The 15,255-nt window shown below is 34.3% G+C and overlaps 1 protein-coding gene across 7 annotated transcripts in view; it reads left to right on the top strand.

Moving 5' to 3' along the window:
- The window catches only part of DopEcR (G-protein coupled receptor DopEcR), a 237,690-nt gene that overhangs the window by 208,185 nt on the left and 14,250 nt on the right, over positions 1–15,255 (top strand). For 6 of the 7 annotated variants that reach the window (XM_067790811.1, XM_067790810.1, XM_067790807.1 and 3 more), the window contains exons 2-4: positions 9,845–11,349; positions 11,934–12,077; positions 13,415–13,673. In XM_067790811.1, coding sequence (XP_067646912.1) covers positions 11,945–12,077; positions 13,415–13,673 — 392 coding nt within the window. In that variant the 5' untranslated portion in view covers positions 9,845–11,349; positions 11,934–11,944. The remainder of the gene's footprint in view (positions 1–9,844; positions 11,350–11,933; positions 12,078–13,414; positions 13,674–15,255) is intronic. The other variant, XM_067790805.1, reaches the window with a different exon arrangement.

The raw sequence follows: 15,255 nt of genomic DNA, 5'->3' as shown, positions 1-15,255 counted from the left end.
TTAGAAAGCTTTAATTGAAAAAACTTTTTTCTTAATTTTTTATATTGCTTTGCCCAGGAATTGAATCCACGACTTGCGGTGTGGTAGGTGGAGCGCTATTAAGGCCTTTTCATATAGTCATACTGTATCCCTTTGGGTTACTGGTTTTTGTTATTTTATTTTTCATTATTTTCTTTTTTCTCTTGCTCACTTTAAATCTACCCCCTCCCTTACATTTTCCTGCCCCGGCTTCCCTACCCTTCTTCTTTCTCTATCTCTTGGACATGTCCTTATCCAACACCTCTTTTCCTTCCACCCCTCTGCATTCCTTTTCCAAAACTTCTGCCTTCCAATTCCTCTTTCTAAGTTCACCTTTTAAATTTTATTTTTGCCGCGGCTCTCCCACTCTTCGCATTCCTCCTCCTTCCTACTTTTCTTCAAGGTCCCCAATCCCTTTCCAGCTAGATTTTTCCATTACTCTCTCTCTTTGCATCCTTCATCCACTTCTTTAATCTCTTTCCCATAGTTTCCACACCCCTCCCAAAACTTCCTTCATGGTTGTGATCATGGATGTGATCACACTTGGTGAAGGCAGGGACTTGACACAATTCCACAACAGCCAAATGCTATTTGTTCATTAAAACACTGTTTAATTCATCACGTTTTATTTCCTTGATTGGAGGTGCTTATAATTGGTGCAGCTGATGAGTGCGAATCAGTCCAGGTAATAGTACCGCTGGATAGTTTAGTGGTGAGTACTCAATGAACGAGGTGAATTAGTGGCTTTAATACTCATGTCCATGGCGGAACTATAGAAGGTGGCAGCACGGTGACAGTTGATTTGTACTTTTTTAATATAATTTGATATATGAATATCCGGCGCAGTACGATTTTGACATTAGTCCATCGATTTACAAAAACAAAGTACATGGAACTTTTATTTATGTGTGTAGGTATGTCACCGTGCTGCCTCCTTGTATGATTCCGCCATGCTCATGACCTATGTTGGACGTCGGTAAATGTGGCAATATCAGAAAACACAGGAGCTCGGTTGCGGTAAGTCCGTCCGGTTGATTATCTTAGTTGCACGTGGCCAAAGGATGCACTTCGAAAACTGAACAGCCGTGATCACTGCCTACAATTTCCGTGGAGGGTTTATACTGTTACAGGAACAACGGTAATTTTTTTATTATAAAGTTCCAAGTTCGTAGAAAGAATACTATTTAACTATGTCCTACGTCATAATCAAATCCCATTCCTTTGAAAAGTGTAAAAAAAATGTTATATATGAATATTCGAGATTATTTAATGGCCGGGACTTTTGCCTTCTATTATTGTTAATTTCGCTGTCTTCCTTGCATTCCCTATATTCTATTCTTGCTTTGAACATAAAATATGAAATAAAGGCACATATTTAGTACACGATTAAAAGTTTGAGCCTAAATATGAAAACATATGTATATAGTAAAACGAAATTTGGTTTCTTTTATTTATTTATTTATAAGTCTACAAACTTAACAATTAATCAGACTAAATACAGTTATGGATTACAATTGTTTTTTTTATCGGCCTATTGATAAATGATTCCAGGTTCGATTCGAGCTCAAGGCCAGAACAATAATTTTTTTCTAACTATAATTATTGTTTTTTTTTTTAATTTTTCTATAATTGAAAAATTGTATTTTGTTTTTGGAATAGTAAGTAGAAAATTTTTTATACAGCGGTGGTTTTTTTGACTGATAAATCTTATAACTTTAAAGGAGCAATTCTTGTTTGTTTGTATAGCCGAACGATCTCGGGAACGGCTGAACCGATTTAAATGAAATTTGGCACAGAGATAATGTATCACCTTCTAAGACTTTCTACCCAGGTATTGCCTCTCAGAATATTTCACAAGGTTGCCACCTATTTGAAATTAAAAAAGAATTGCATGAGATATGCCGATATGGGTATCAAACGAAAGGTGTTTCACTCCGCATTACAATAGGGACATTTTTGAGTAGGGTTGCCATTTAAGGTTGCCACTTATTCGAAATTTAAAAAAATTGCATGAGATATGCTATTTAGGGCGCCTATTCGAAATTATAAAAAAATGCATGAGATATGCCGATATGGGTATCAAACGAAAGGTATTTCACTCCGCATTACAATAGGGACATTTTTGAGTAGGTTGGCCATTTGGGGTTGCCACCTATTCGAAATTAAACAAAAAAAACATAAGATATGCCGATATGGGTATCAAACGAAAGGTATTTCACCTCGCATTACAATAGGGACATTTTTGAGTAGGGTTGCCATTTAGGGTTGCCACCTATTCGAAATTAAAAAAAACTTGCTTGGGATATGCCGATATGGGTATCAAACGAAAGGTATTTCACTTCGCATTACAATAGGGATACTTTTGAGTAGGGTTGCCTTTTGGGGTTGCCACCTATTCGAAATTTAAAAAATTACATAAGATATGCCGATATGGGTATCAAACGAAAGGTATTTCACTCCGCATTACAACAGGGACATTTTTGAGTAGGGTTGCCACCTATTCGAAATTAAAAAAAGAAACGTTGCCAACACAACTAAACGTTGCCGAGCAAAGCTCGGTTGCCCAGGTATTTGCTACTTATATTCCTTCTAACCAACTATATTTATTCAGTGTTGCGCCATCTGTTGCAAATCACTGATACTGCTGGATTTGTTTATTGTCAATTACTTTGATGATGAAGGCTTAGCAGCCTTCGAAATGGATCTATCTACGCAGATATAGCAGGTTGTCTGAAAAATTTTCTACTTACTATTCCAAAAACAAAATACAATTTTTCAATTATAGAAAAATTTAAAAATAACAATAATTATCATTAGAAAAAGATTATTGTTCTGGCCTTGGGCTCGAATCGAGCCTAGAATCGTTATGGATTACAGACAAATTACAGAAGCATACAAGTGAAATTTATATTATAAAATATGTATTATATTATATTAAATCAGTTGTCGGGATGGACTGTGATGGCGACCAAGGGGAATTGATTATTAGTGCTGTCGGAATGGACGTGATTTCGAGCAACTGATGTATATTTAACACACAATGAGTAGGACTGCGGTGTATGGGAGGTTGGAAAGGACGTGATTCCAAGCCACCCACCCAAATCATTGCGTATTTAAGGTAGTCAATATATATTTTACCGGACTTCCTGAAAATGAGTGGACAAAACTGGGTTTAAATTTCAAACGACGGAGCCCTATAAAAGTTGTACAACAAGACAAATCTGGTGGCTGATGGCCTGATTTCAAACCGAAGTGCCCAGATGTTAGTAACTTGCTCTACCTACTGAGCTATCACATCATTGTAAGAAAACATCATATAAGATATACATATACCCCGAGATTTCTCGCTTAAGACTCAAGCACAACTTTGGTTACGTAAATATAACTAAATAAATGAATATAAACAAAGCACCCCCAAACAAACAAAAATATATGCACATATGCATCTATACACACATAAATATATGTATGTATACATACATGCGCATGCTCATATGTACAAGCGATGATCGTAAGATAAACAGAATTTTTGTTATTTTACTATTCGAACTATTCGAATAGTACACACTATTCGAATAATACAAGGCGAGTCCATACCAGGTGGTGGCAAAGCGAATTCAACCAATTCGCCGTGCAGAAGAATGTCAAGTCAAAAGAAAATTTTCATTGATTTCGATTAACTGACATATTGTTGTACAAGGCTTGAAAATTATCAAGAAGAAGCAATCAACTGTTGGGATAACACCACCTCTACTGAATTCGTCTTGGAATAACAAGGAAAGGAATTCGAATAAAAATTTCGAATAAATATTAGGGGGACTCATGTAACCGTATAAATGCCTTATAAAGTGTGTAAACGTATAAATTTATCTAGTTTACGCATGAGCTGTCAAATTTTGTATGAAAAATCATTTACACGATTTGTATAAATTTACGCGCACATTTCATTGTGTAAACGCGGTAAACTCAAAGGAATGCAACCTTGCAGACATTACAGACGGCATTTTCATCAAAAATCTCCAACATCAGCAAGTAAAGGCGTTTTAGTTTTGATTTTACACTTAATCTTGGTATTTTTTAATTTGTATAACAATCAAAAAAATTTTTTTGGAAATAATACAGCTGAAAAACAATCAAGTTTATCAAGAGTATTACTAGGTGCGTTCATATAACCGAGTGTGTAAATGGATATAATTTTACACCTTATAAGTTTATATGCTATCATGAGTCCCCCTATTATTCGAATTACGAATACCTGGCGAATAAAAGAGTTTATTATTCGAATAATTTTTATTCGAATAGTCCCACCCCTAATACATATACATACATGCACCATATGGCAACAAATCATCGAGGTGAAAAACTTAGTAGCAGTTAAAATGAAAATAATCAACCTAATTTTTGAAATAGTTTTTCACTGCTTATTAGTTTAGATTATGTTACCATTTGATATGTCTACAGCGGGCAGCCCAAAATACTTTTTAATAAATCGCGAAAAGTAATGCAAAAAATCATTTCGAAAAATTTGCTAAAAATAATGCAACTAATATTCGAAATGCATTTTGATACTTTCGAAAAGGTAATAAGGTATGTATAAACTTACAGCCACAACAATGAAGCAAGCTGCTACACTTGTATGTCGTAAACGAATAAATCATTATGTCTACACATATGTACGTACACGCAGCAGAGAAGAGATACACAAACACATGCAGATATCTTATCTGAGATGCTCCCAAAAGTATGCAATTGTAATTGTGAAAGTGTCGCTCACAAATACACGCATATGAGAAGCTATATACGTGCATCTGTAGTTATAACTATATGGCGGTAACTAAGTAAATTCTTGAAGCGCCTAGAAGATGCCACGAGGAAATCACAGAGTATAAAAGCACCAGCGGTAGAGGCGCTAGAAGCAGTTTTGATTAAGCACGCAATCTGTCGGGAAATAGGTTAGGTTCATTTAAGCTACCAGTCAGTTTGGTTATTAAGCCAGCTAGTTGCAAAGTATAAGTGTTATTGTGAAGTAATTTAAGAAAGGCCATTTTTCCATTATCCAATATTGGAGTTATTTATTCAACAGTTTAGTGATTCGAACTTAGCAAAGGGGCAAATAAGAGGATTTGCAGTAAATTCGTTACAATACTAATTATAATTAATTTATTATCATTTTACGTTTAATTGTTACCACGTCTTCTCAATACTCGGTACTACGGTTAGTGAAGACTCATGTAAGCAAGGCCAACATTTGCTGAAATCCTTTGATTTCTCGTTTTATGAAACTCGTCATTTCGGGAATATTCTTTATTCAAAATTTTGTATTCGGTATGATATAAAACCACGACTACCCATCTTGTATACTAAGAATGATGTATGATTTCAATCTTCATGTCGTTAAAATCAGCGTTCCCGGAATGACGCACATATTGTATACGGCATCCAACTATAGCATTTGAGCGGATTTTATCTTCCTTTTCTATACTTTTCAGTTCAATTTTAATATGAAGCCCAAATTACCTGCCGAAGTACTTGCCAGAAAGAATGGCATCTGCGCTTTCAGGGAAACAGTTTCGACATGTTTTTCCCGCGTTCGCGAACTTACGAATACCATTACGGTAATCGAAAACCGATATTAAATTTTAGATTTTATGGAACAGTGAGAAAACTGCTTCCAATAGCTTCCATGGTATATAACGAAATATTTCGAAAAACAATCTAAGGCTTGCAGTACTTTATACAAATTAAATTTTTTATTTTTAAATTTTCAACAACAAAGATAAACTTTTGGGCATTGTGGATAAAACAAGTGTGATATCTTCGACAATTGCCTGACAGGATCGTGAATATGGCTACTTTTAAGCGTTTTGGCCGCGTTTTGACAGGGTGTTCAATATGGCGGCGCATATTGAAGTTATCACACTTGTCTTATCCACAATGTTTTCGGGTTGGTCTTAAAACCAGACGTGTATACAAGCTTCAATTTTATAGATTTTTGAAACTTTCTTGGTTTTGTATTAAAAATACTTTGATATTTTAGACTTATTATTCAAAAATATTTTAAATCGAAACTGCATAAAATTAGCGAACACAGTAGAAAATTGAGAGGTTTCCAATATAGTGCAAACAAGTTTTACAAACTTAAACCGATGAATAATTTAAAGCTTAAGCTCAAATTTCTAACCATGTATATACATATGTACATACATCTGAAACACAATAGCAAGCGACTAACGATTTGATGACTTTTTGATGATATAAGTACCAAAGAGGATAAATAAATAGGAGCCACTAGTCTGCTACGAATGCCGAGTAACTCGCTGGAAATAAAAAAAATTGATGTCTAATGTTTTCTGTGACGGACATTTTTGTCTCGCATTTATCCATGCCGTGTAGGCACCTTCTGCAAATGTTATTTTTGGAAAGAGAATTAATTAGTTAATTAATTAAAGTTGGAAAAATAAACACAAATACCCCACGAAATGTATAGAAGAATGCACATCTCGCCCAAAAAAAAAAAACCTGCGAGTACCCTAACGAATTACATTACGGAAAGTAACGAGTGACGTCTCTTATTATATTTATCCTCTTTGTAAATACATTGATTACCGGAGCTCGTATATTTCATGCTCGGTCAGTGTTTGCCACAAAACCCCATTGCGAGGCGCCACACAAGTAATTAATTACTACACTACTGATTTGCATTACGTACGCAGCAGATGTGAAAAACTAACAACACTTATTTAAATAGAAAACGAAGAAGAAGAAGTGTAAGCTACCGAGGCGCCTGCTAATGGATGGATGTATGAATGTTTCAATCTTTTTTCGTTTGTTTACAATTTAACGCCGCATTGACGCCCATTCGACCATGCAAAAAGGTGTTAATGTCTTCTCCTCAGGAGCATTTTTAAAGACGCTTTTTTGTAGTTCGAAAAATTTAATAACGACAAATCGAGTAACGGCAAATCAAATCAAATTACCTTAATTCATTTTATTGTACTTATGGTGGTAGCGTCCGGAGGAAAGCAACAACGAAAACTAAAAAAAAAGTGTTTCTAAGCGGAGTCGCTCCTCTGCAGTTATTTGGCAAACACCCCGAAAGAATTTCTTTCATGAAAACGCAACTGCCTTGTAACTGCTGTTCGGGGTCGGTATAAAACATGTAGGTCCTGTCCCGCAAAATTAGAGAAATGTAGAATAAAAAAGAGTACGACGCAAACTGGTAGAGAATCTCGGCTTAAATGTCCTCAGAGGTACATCGCCCTAAGTATTTTTTTGAAGTCGACAAAAAGATGAGGCGGTTGACGGAACGTATCTTCCGTCATCAGAGATTTCAGCATCTCCCGGGGTGTCTAGCAACTTAAACACACTCTGTACGTCAGTTATCAGACCATTATTATTATTCCTCTATCAATCTATTCAGTTTTGAAACCTACCGTCATCTTCCAGATTTTTGACAAACTTTCCGGATATTATTTCTATCAAACAGCAACTGAAGCTTATCGCATCCACGCCGTTCCGTCTCATACATTTTTTCTTCTAAGTCCTTTTTACACTGCAACCCGACGTTTCTCATCGTAGCAGATGTTTTTGCGGGATGGCTGGAAGTGCGAGAGAAATGTGCTTCTATAGCTACCAGCACAAACTATCCTTGTGCCCGCCTACGATATTATAATGTGAAGTACATGTCGTCCGAATTTTATATTGAGGACTTTTCATAACTAAGAAGTTATAGCACCAGAAAGCCGCGAACAATACAAAAGACTTGATTTGCGTCAAGATTGAAAAAGAACTGTTTGGCGAAGGACAGCCCTGCTTAGAAAAAATTGTCCTAAATGAAAAAATATTTTTTAAACTTTTCATGTTGCCTTGCCCGGGGCTTGAACCCAGGACCTTCGGTATAGTAGGCGGAGCAATGTTCCATCACACCACGGCGTCAAAATTTATCTCAACAGATTTATGTGAGAATCGCTTACTAGTTTCATTAAGTAATATTTGTTGTTGCCTTATCGATGCTAGAAATAATCAACATAAGCATCAAATTTAGAGGCGGACTTTCACAACTTTCCGACCCGGGGTAGCACTTTTTCGGTCACATACCAAATAATCAATTAAATCATATAAAAGTTATACTTAATTTTTATTACATATTTTATTCCTCATCTTCTTCAAATATATGATATATATATTTAGTACCCTGCTTACATTTATGTAAGATTTCGCTTCCGATTCCGGTAAGGAACATTGTAAGCTCCGATTCCGAACCCGGTTCCGTAGTGTAGAATATGATAGGTTACTCAGAAGCCCCGATAACAAAATAGCGTACAAAAAGAAGATTTTAAGTAGCATGAAGTAAACATGAGCCTTACGAATAACCCACCCTATCCCGCCCAACCGACACGACACGGCGCAATTGCGCAGCACTTTGATTTTTTTTATGTTTTGTCGAACTGTTAATCGGTAGCTGAAGCAAAAAATAGGTAGAAGCACCAGAAAATTAAAAAAGGAAGTTATTAATATGCATTCGTTCCCCCATCCGACTATTCATTCGGATGCTCATCCTCACATGTTTCATCATCAAATTTGAAATGTAGGCTTTCGGAATAGAGCTAAGTAAAACCAGCTACTTTTTCGGAACCCGGTACATTTTCCGATCCGAGTACCTTTTTTGGAGCCGGGTAATTTTTCAGAACCGGGTACTTTTTCATAACCGGCTAACTTTTCCATATCTGTCTACGTATACAAGTGTTTTCTACTATGCTATCAATGGTAAGAACAAAAATACAAGAAAAGCATTGCATTTCTCGCGTTGCAGAGTACCCAAGTATTCATCTCTAGTATGTACATATGTATATGGACCCACTTATATAAACTTTTTTAGATTTTCCATTTCCTCCTTCCACTCTCCGCCTACATATTTTATATAAATAGATTAGGAGTTGTAACGAATTAAAGAAATCTTTTACTGAACGGCGTGGAATTTCCTACTTTGTCGTTACAGTTAAGTTAGATAAAAAGTATCCAGTAGTCTTAGATAATAAAAATTAATATAAATATTCTTTAGGTAAAAGTTTTTCGATATTAAAACTCACAATGTATCGCGTGTGAACGTCTTTAGATATTCGAGGTCAAATGTCGAAAATATAAATTTCTGAATTATTTTTCATGTGCTCAACCTTTTCTGAGTTACAGTGCGAAAAGTTCGAGCAGTCGTGCTCCTTTTAGTTTTTCCTATAAATTGGCGGGATGGGACCTACTTGTTTAATGCCGACTCCGAACGGCATCTGCAAGTCAGATGAGTTTTCACTGAGAAGCTTTCCATGGCAGGAATACACTCAGAGTGCTTGCCAAACATTTGTCGACTAGTCGATTAACTAAGTTACAACTATTGCATTGATTGAAAATTGACTGGCTGGTATTTGATTTCAAAATAGCATGTAATCGAATATGAATTTTCGAATACTGACGGTTTCATCAATTAAATTTTTTGTCATTAAAAAATAAGATGTTTAAATTACAGAAATCAATTTTCAGTCATAAAAATTAAAAAAATTTACAACTTTGGATAATCGACCTATCGGTTATTCGAATATTATATTAGCAAGAGCTCTACTTCGCAGCAAAAACACATCTGCTTTACACAGAATGAATTTCGGCAGAGAATATTTTTTTTTTAATATGATGGCAAACTTGCTGGCAATAGTATTAGATAAATAACAAATATTAATATATATGGCCTTGAAAAGTTCCGAACAATTAATTTACTTCTTTTTCGCTTGGATTAAATGTGTTATAAGCTAATTAATTTTTTTGATTTTATTCATTGCAGTTGTATCACTCAAAATTTCTCTCTGAGCAGCCCTGCTTTTGTACCCGTTAAATGCGTTGGGAATGTCATTTGTGGCAAATTATTGCGAAAACTGTATACAACAAAAACCAACAACAATAAGATATTATATACCAAAAGTATTGAAAATAAAAAACCACAAAAGAAAAATGTAGATGCTATGTTCTATACAAACGTTCTTAACTTAATAAGCGAACTAATAAAAGTGAAAATTATAATTTCAAAAATTGCAATAAAATTACAGACATCAACAAATCGAATTCTTCCATTATCGAATTGCATATAAAATAATGTTAAGACATCTTATTAACCCGCCATTTCCACGCCACGAACAACATATTGTAGTTAACTCAACATAATTAAAACAGAAAATAAATCTCAGACCATAAATGAACTAACATTCAAATTTAAAAACAAATGATAAAAAGCAACATTTCAAACAATTTAATCAGCATTTAGCTAAAATTTAAAAGACAAACAATTTTTTCTGACAAAATATAATTCAAATAAATAATAAATTGCATATATGAAATTGTAATTTAATTTCTTGTTTCAATTCAATGCATTGGAAATTACATTAGAATTTAATAATCTTTAACCAAGTGTTGTGAATTACAAATAAATAAATAAATAAATACAGATATTAAATTTAATCAAATACAATTCATAAATATACATAATTATATACAGTTATATTTAATAAATAATTACAAATAATATTTAGTAACGTTTTTAAATTTATCTGCGTAAATAACCGTTTACCATTTTAAACAAGTATAACAAAAAAATACAAAAACAAAAATAAAAATTAGTCGAATAGCGAGAATAACTTTTATCGAGCTTCAGAAAATTTACGAAAATCGCACAATTGCGCTAAATACAAATCACAACAAATAGCAAGTAGACAAATCAAAGCAACAACAACAATTGGAAAAAAAATTTAGTGTATAACTTAATAAAAAATTAAATAACCTAAAATAAAATACAAGCACCATTAGAATCCGTGGATCATAACTTCAATTTATCCTCAACCTTAACCCTCAGCGCAGCAAAATTTGCTAAAAATTCGTATTCACGCAACTAATTTGGCCAAAAGTGTAAATACACACGAACATTTTACTGACTTTGTTGATTGCTGCCATTTAAGGCTAACATTATTGCCCTTCCAAATTTGAATACAATAATAAAAACAGAATAAGAAAACAACAGAACCAAGGTGCTAAAACGACGAATAAGCAATCAACCAGCAACCTTCGCGTGTATTTTGATCGTCTTTTATATTTGAAGTTGGAGGACGAAAACGGCTTCCTTAAGCCTATCGAGGTCAGCTGACTACGACATCGGTAGCTACAAACAAACCTAGCCGCCCCAACAAAATCTCTTTATCGTGTAGAGAAGTAGAATGAAAGGATTTTTCCGTGTAGTAATACTATTGAAGTGTTCATACATTTGACACACAAAGTGAAAGCGTCATGAGTACAAGCCAGGTTAGTAAGTATTTAATTTCTTCTTTAATAAACCAACATACATTATCCATGCACTACATATGTATGTATGTATGGGACAGGCATTCTAGGTTATGAGTGTCCTGCAACACTGTGTACTAAACGGGGCTGGTTCACATACGAGATAAATCAATTGCAAAAGACCGTTCCTTATTTTGACGCTTGTGACAGCTAAAACTATGTTTTTATTTTTATTGATATAAAGACAAATTGCAAAATTGCACACGGAGATGGTTCTGAATTTCACTTATTCATCAGCTAGCTTTTCGGGTGCTGATCTTTGAACTCGAGTACACCTGCAGTCACACTAGTATTAAAACAGATGCCTCTATCCACTCACTTATTGCAACTTGTGTATTTGACATCCGATACGAATAGTTAACAGAAAGTCGTGTACAAAAAATTAATATTTAATCATTGCTTAACAGTTATTATATCCAAAAAAAATCTTATAATAGGAAATTTGTATTGAAATGTCCTTATAAAAGGCTTTATAAACCTTTGGTACTTTTCATGAATAATGGGGTTAGTTGATAAATTTAAAGTTTAAAATTTTCTCATTTCAGTAGAATCAAAAATGCAGGAAATGAGTTACCTGCAAGACAATTCCAAATTGGAGGCACTTACCAAAGCTGTACTCATCTCCATTCTTGGCGTTGCCATCGTCGTCTCCAACCTTCTTATAATAGCCACATATGCCAATTTTAAAGGTAAGTGAAATCAGGGAATTAGGAAAGAAATGTCAAACATATTCAAAGGAATATGCATTTGCACTGGACAGTTAAAAGATATATTAGGTATGTCCCAACTCTCGGCCTTCACTAATTCGTTGATTATTGCAAAGTTTTTGTTTTTAATTAAATAAGTTGCATAGCAGCAGCATTTCGATTAAGAAAATTCTTTTCACCAGTCGATTTTCTGGAAAATTTTTTGACATTGAACCTAAATTATAAGGCAGTTGGCCAGAAATGCGAATTGTGTAAAACGGTCTTAAGGCCTGCTTTAACCGTCCCGCTCACATATTAAGTTACATACATTTATATATATAGTATATGTATAAAAAGTTCTATCAAAATGCTACGTAAATAAATAATGGAGAAAGCAATCGATGACGCTGCATGAGATAAGAATACATCCTAAATAATAATTTTTTAGTTGTAGTTTAGAGGAGCGATTAGATTAGCCCACATTTCTGTTTTCTGCGACATACCAATGCATTTATCAGACACTTTCCTATTTTTTCCTTGATCGATTTCCATACCACTTTATCATGTCATATCTTGATAGTGAGAAATATAAATAGGGCAAATTGAAAATCTTTTATACAGACCAATATATGGGCAGAATCAAGATAAAGTTATTTTGAATTTTGGGAAAGTCGATGGTGGGCGTTCCTTTCAGAAAAAAAATGTATTCGCTATATCTTCGCAAATATTTTTATGTATATTGGAAAAGAATTAAGAGACGTCAGTTTTGACTTCAAAAATATTTAACAAATTGTATTTATCGAAATTTTCTTAAATATGTATGGGGTGTCGAGAGGAAAAAAGTTGGTAAATATCGGACACCCTAGTACACATGTCTGTAAATCATATCAAGTAAAAATGATGAGCTATCAAAAATCTACTATAAAAAACAAAACGAACAGAACCGAATCGATCCAGATTAATATTAACCAATCTTTCATTCTTGCGACGTGCATACCACACTTCACCCTATTTGCCTTATTTGTTTCGATAAAACTACTTTTTTCCGATAGTTAGAATTCAAAGTAAATAAAAACGCTACAACCCGTTTGTTACTAGCTCATCATCAAATTTTTGGTATGAAAATCATTGCATACAATCAACCATTAAATTTCGTCTAAAATCTCTTCTAATTTGCTAATATATTTTGAAGGCAAGAACATTAAGTATGACTCATTGGCTATTTAGCAATGCTTTTTCTTAAATTCACATTTTTTTTTTTGTATTTGCTTGTTACAAATAAAAACGTTGCTTGTATTACTAATTTATGTTCCCTCCTTCCCATTGCATTTATTGTGTAGGTCCCACAGAAGTCATCAATTACTATCTGCTCTCGCTAGCCGTTGCGGATTTGCTATGCGGTCTTTTGGTTGTGCCCTTCTCAGTATATCCAGCTTTAACAGGCGAATGGATGTACGGCGATATCGTATGCCGCTTCACCGGCTATCTTGAAGTAACACTATGGGCCGTTACCCTGTATACATTTATGTGGATCTCGGTGGACCGATATTTGGCCGTACGAAAGCCGCTGCGCTATGAGACTGTACAAACGAAAACCAGGTAATTTAAACTAATAATTATATACTTACATATATATATTAATACATTATGCATGCATATCTACCAATATATCGAGTCCTGAGTGGAATATATTCCTAATTTAATTGCCAGTTCAAAAAATGCCTGTATCAAAATTCGATGGAAGAAGTTTTTTCATAAACGTCCATCTCAGCTCAGAAGGGAGTTTTTGAAACAAAGGTCCGTATCGTGTTATACAATGCGTGATCGAAATTCTCTTTTTAAAACACAAAAAGCTTTGAAATACTGAATCCTTTGAATGGCATATGTTTACTACTGACTATTACAATTTTTATAAATAGTTTTATAGATTCATGGACCGTATTACGTCTTACGATCAGTGACTGAAACCCGTTTTCACTCAATTATAATAATTTGTGGATCTAACGAATACTATTTGTCGCTAATTTACATATGCCATTAATCCGATTCATCACTTCAGAGCTATTGTTATTTAAAAAGTGAGTCACGGGTCGTTAGACATAATTTGGATCCGTATTTATCATTTGATTGAAATTAGTTTTTCATCCGTGATCGTAAAACACAATACGGGGCAAAAATCTAAGATAGAGTTTTTGAGCCGAATTCTGAAAAGGCGCGTTGTTCAATTTCTAACCAACTCGTTCTCTTAAAACTTATGTAATTCAAAATACACACAAATTTTTTTTTCACAGTTTCATTAAAAACACATGCGATTCAAACACAGCTATGCCGGTCAATTTTGCCCTTTGAACTTTTCTATACCTCTGAGCATAATCTCTCCAGACGATTATTTTGAGGAAGTATAAAACAGGGTTCGCATTTGCACACACATGTACAGAACACACACGTGTTGGAAGTAAATGCTCACTGAATTCAATGTACATACATACATACACATGAGCTTTGCAGTACGGAAAAAAAATTCCACACAGCTCAAGTGTGTGCCATATGAAATAAGACACATGCACATTAGTGTGGTCTTTAATTCAAAATATTTATATATGCGCATGCTCACGTGTGTGCAGCTTATTAAAAAACAATTCTAGGGAGTCAAGGAAGTCTAAGTTCGGGTGAAACCGAACATTACATACCCAGCTGTACACTTGAAATGCTGTTGTTGTTTGTTTTGTGTGCTTAATAATGTTACAATGCTGCGCAATAATACATACATATATACTAGGGCGGGTCGATTTGAAAATCGCTCATTGCTCTGTGAAAATCGTATTCTAGGGATCAAAATAAGAAACTTTGCCGAAGGAACCATACCTCTAAAACGAATTCTGATGTCCCCCCCTTTGGGTCGAACTCTTGGGTAGGGGCAATTTTAATTCTACCTGCTGTGTCTTGCGGTGGCTTAAAAAAACAACACAAGCAATTTTACGATCTGCAATTGTGTCACAGTGATACCTTCATTTTTTAAAACGGTTGAATAAAAAACCCCCACTACTATGTTTACGACATGCAAATGCATCACAGTGATGCCTTGGTTTTAAAAGGGGGTTGTAAAAACGCTAATTTCTAATAATTTTTTTTAATTTCTTTTCTATTACTTATATTATAATTCATTTTTTCATTTACATAT

Source organism: Eurosta solidaginis, chromosome 5 (genome assembly GCF_040869045.1).
Source record: "Eurosta solidaginis isolate ZX-2024a chromosome 5, ASM4086904v1, whole genome shotgun sequence".
NCBI classification, from domain to species: Eukaryota; Metazoa; Arthropoda; class Insecta; order Diptera; family Tephritidae; genus Eurosta; species Eurosta solidaginis.
This window is presented reverse-complemented; position numbering and strand designations above follow the sequence as displayed.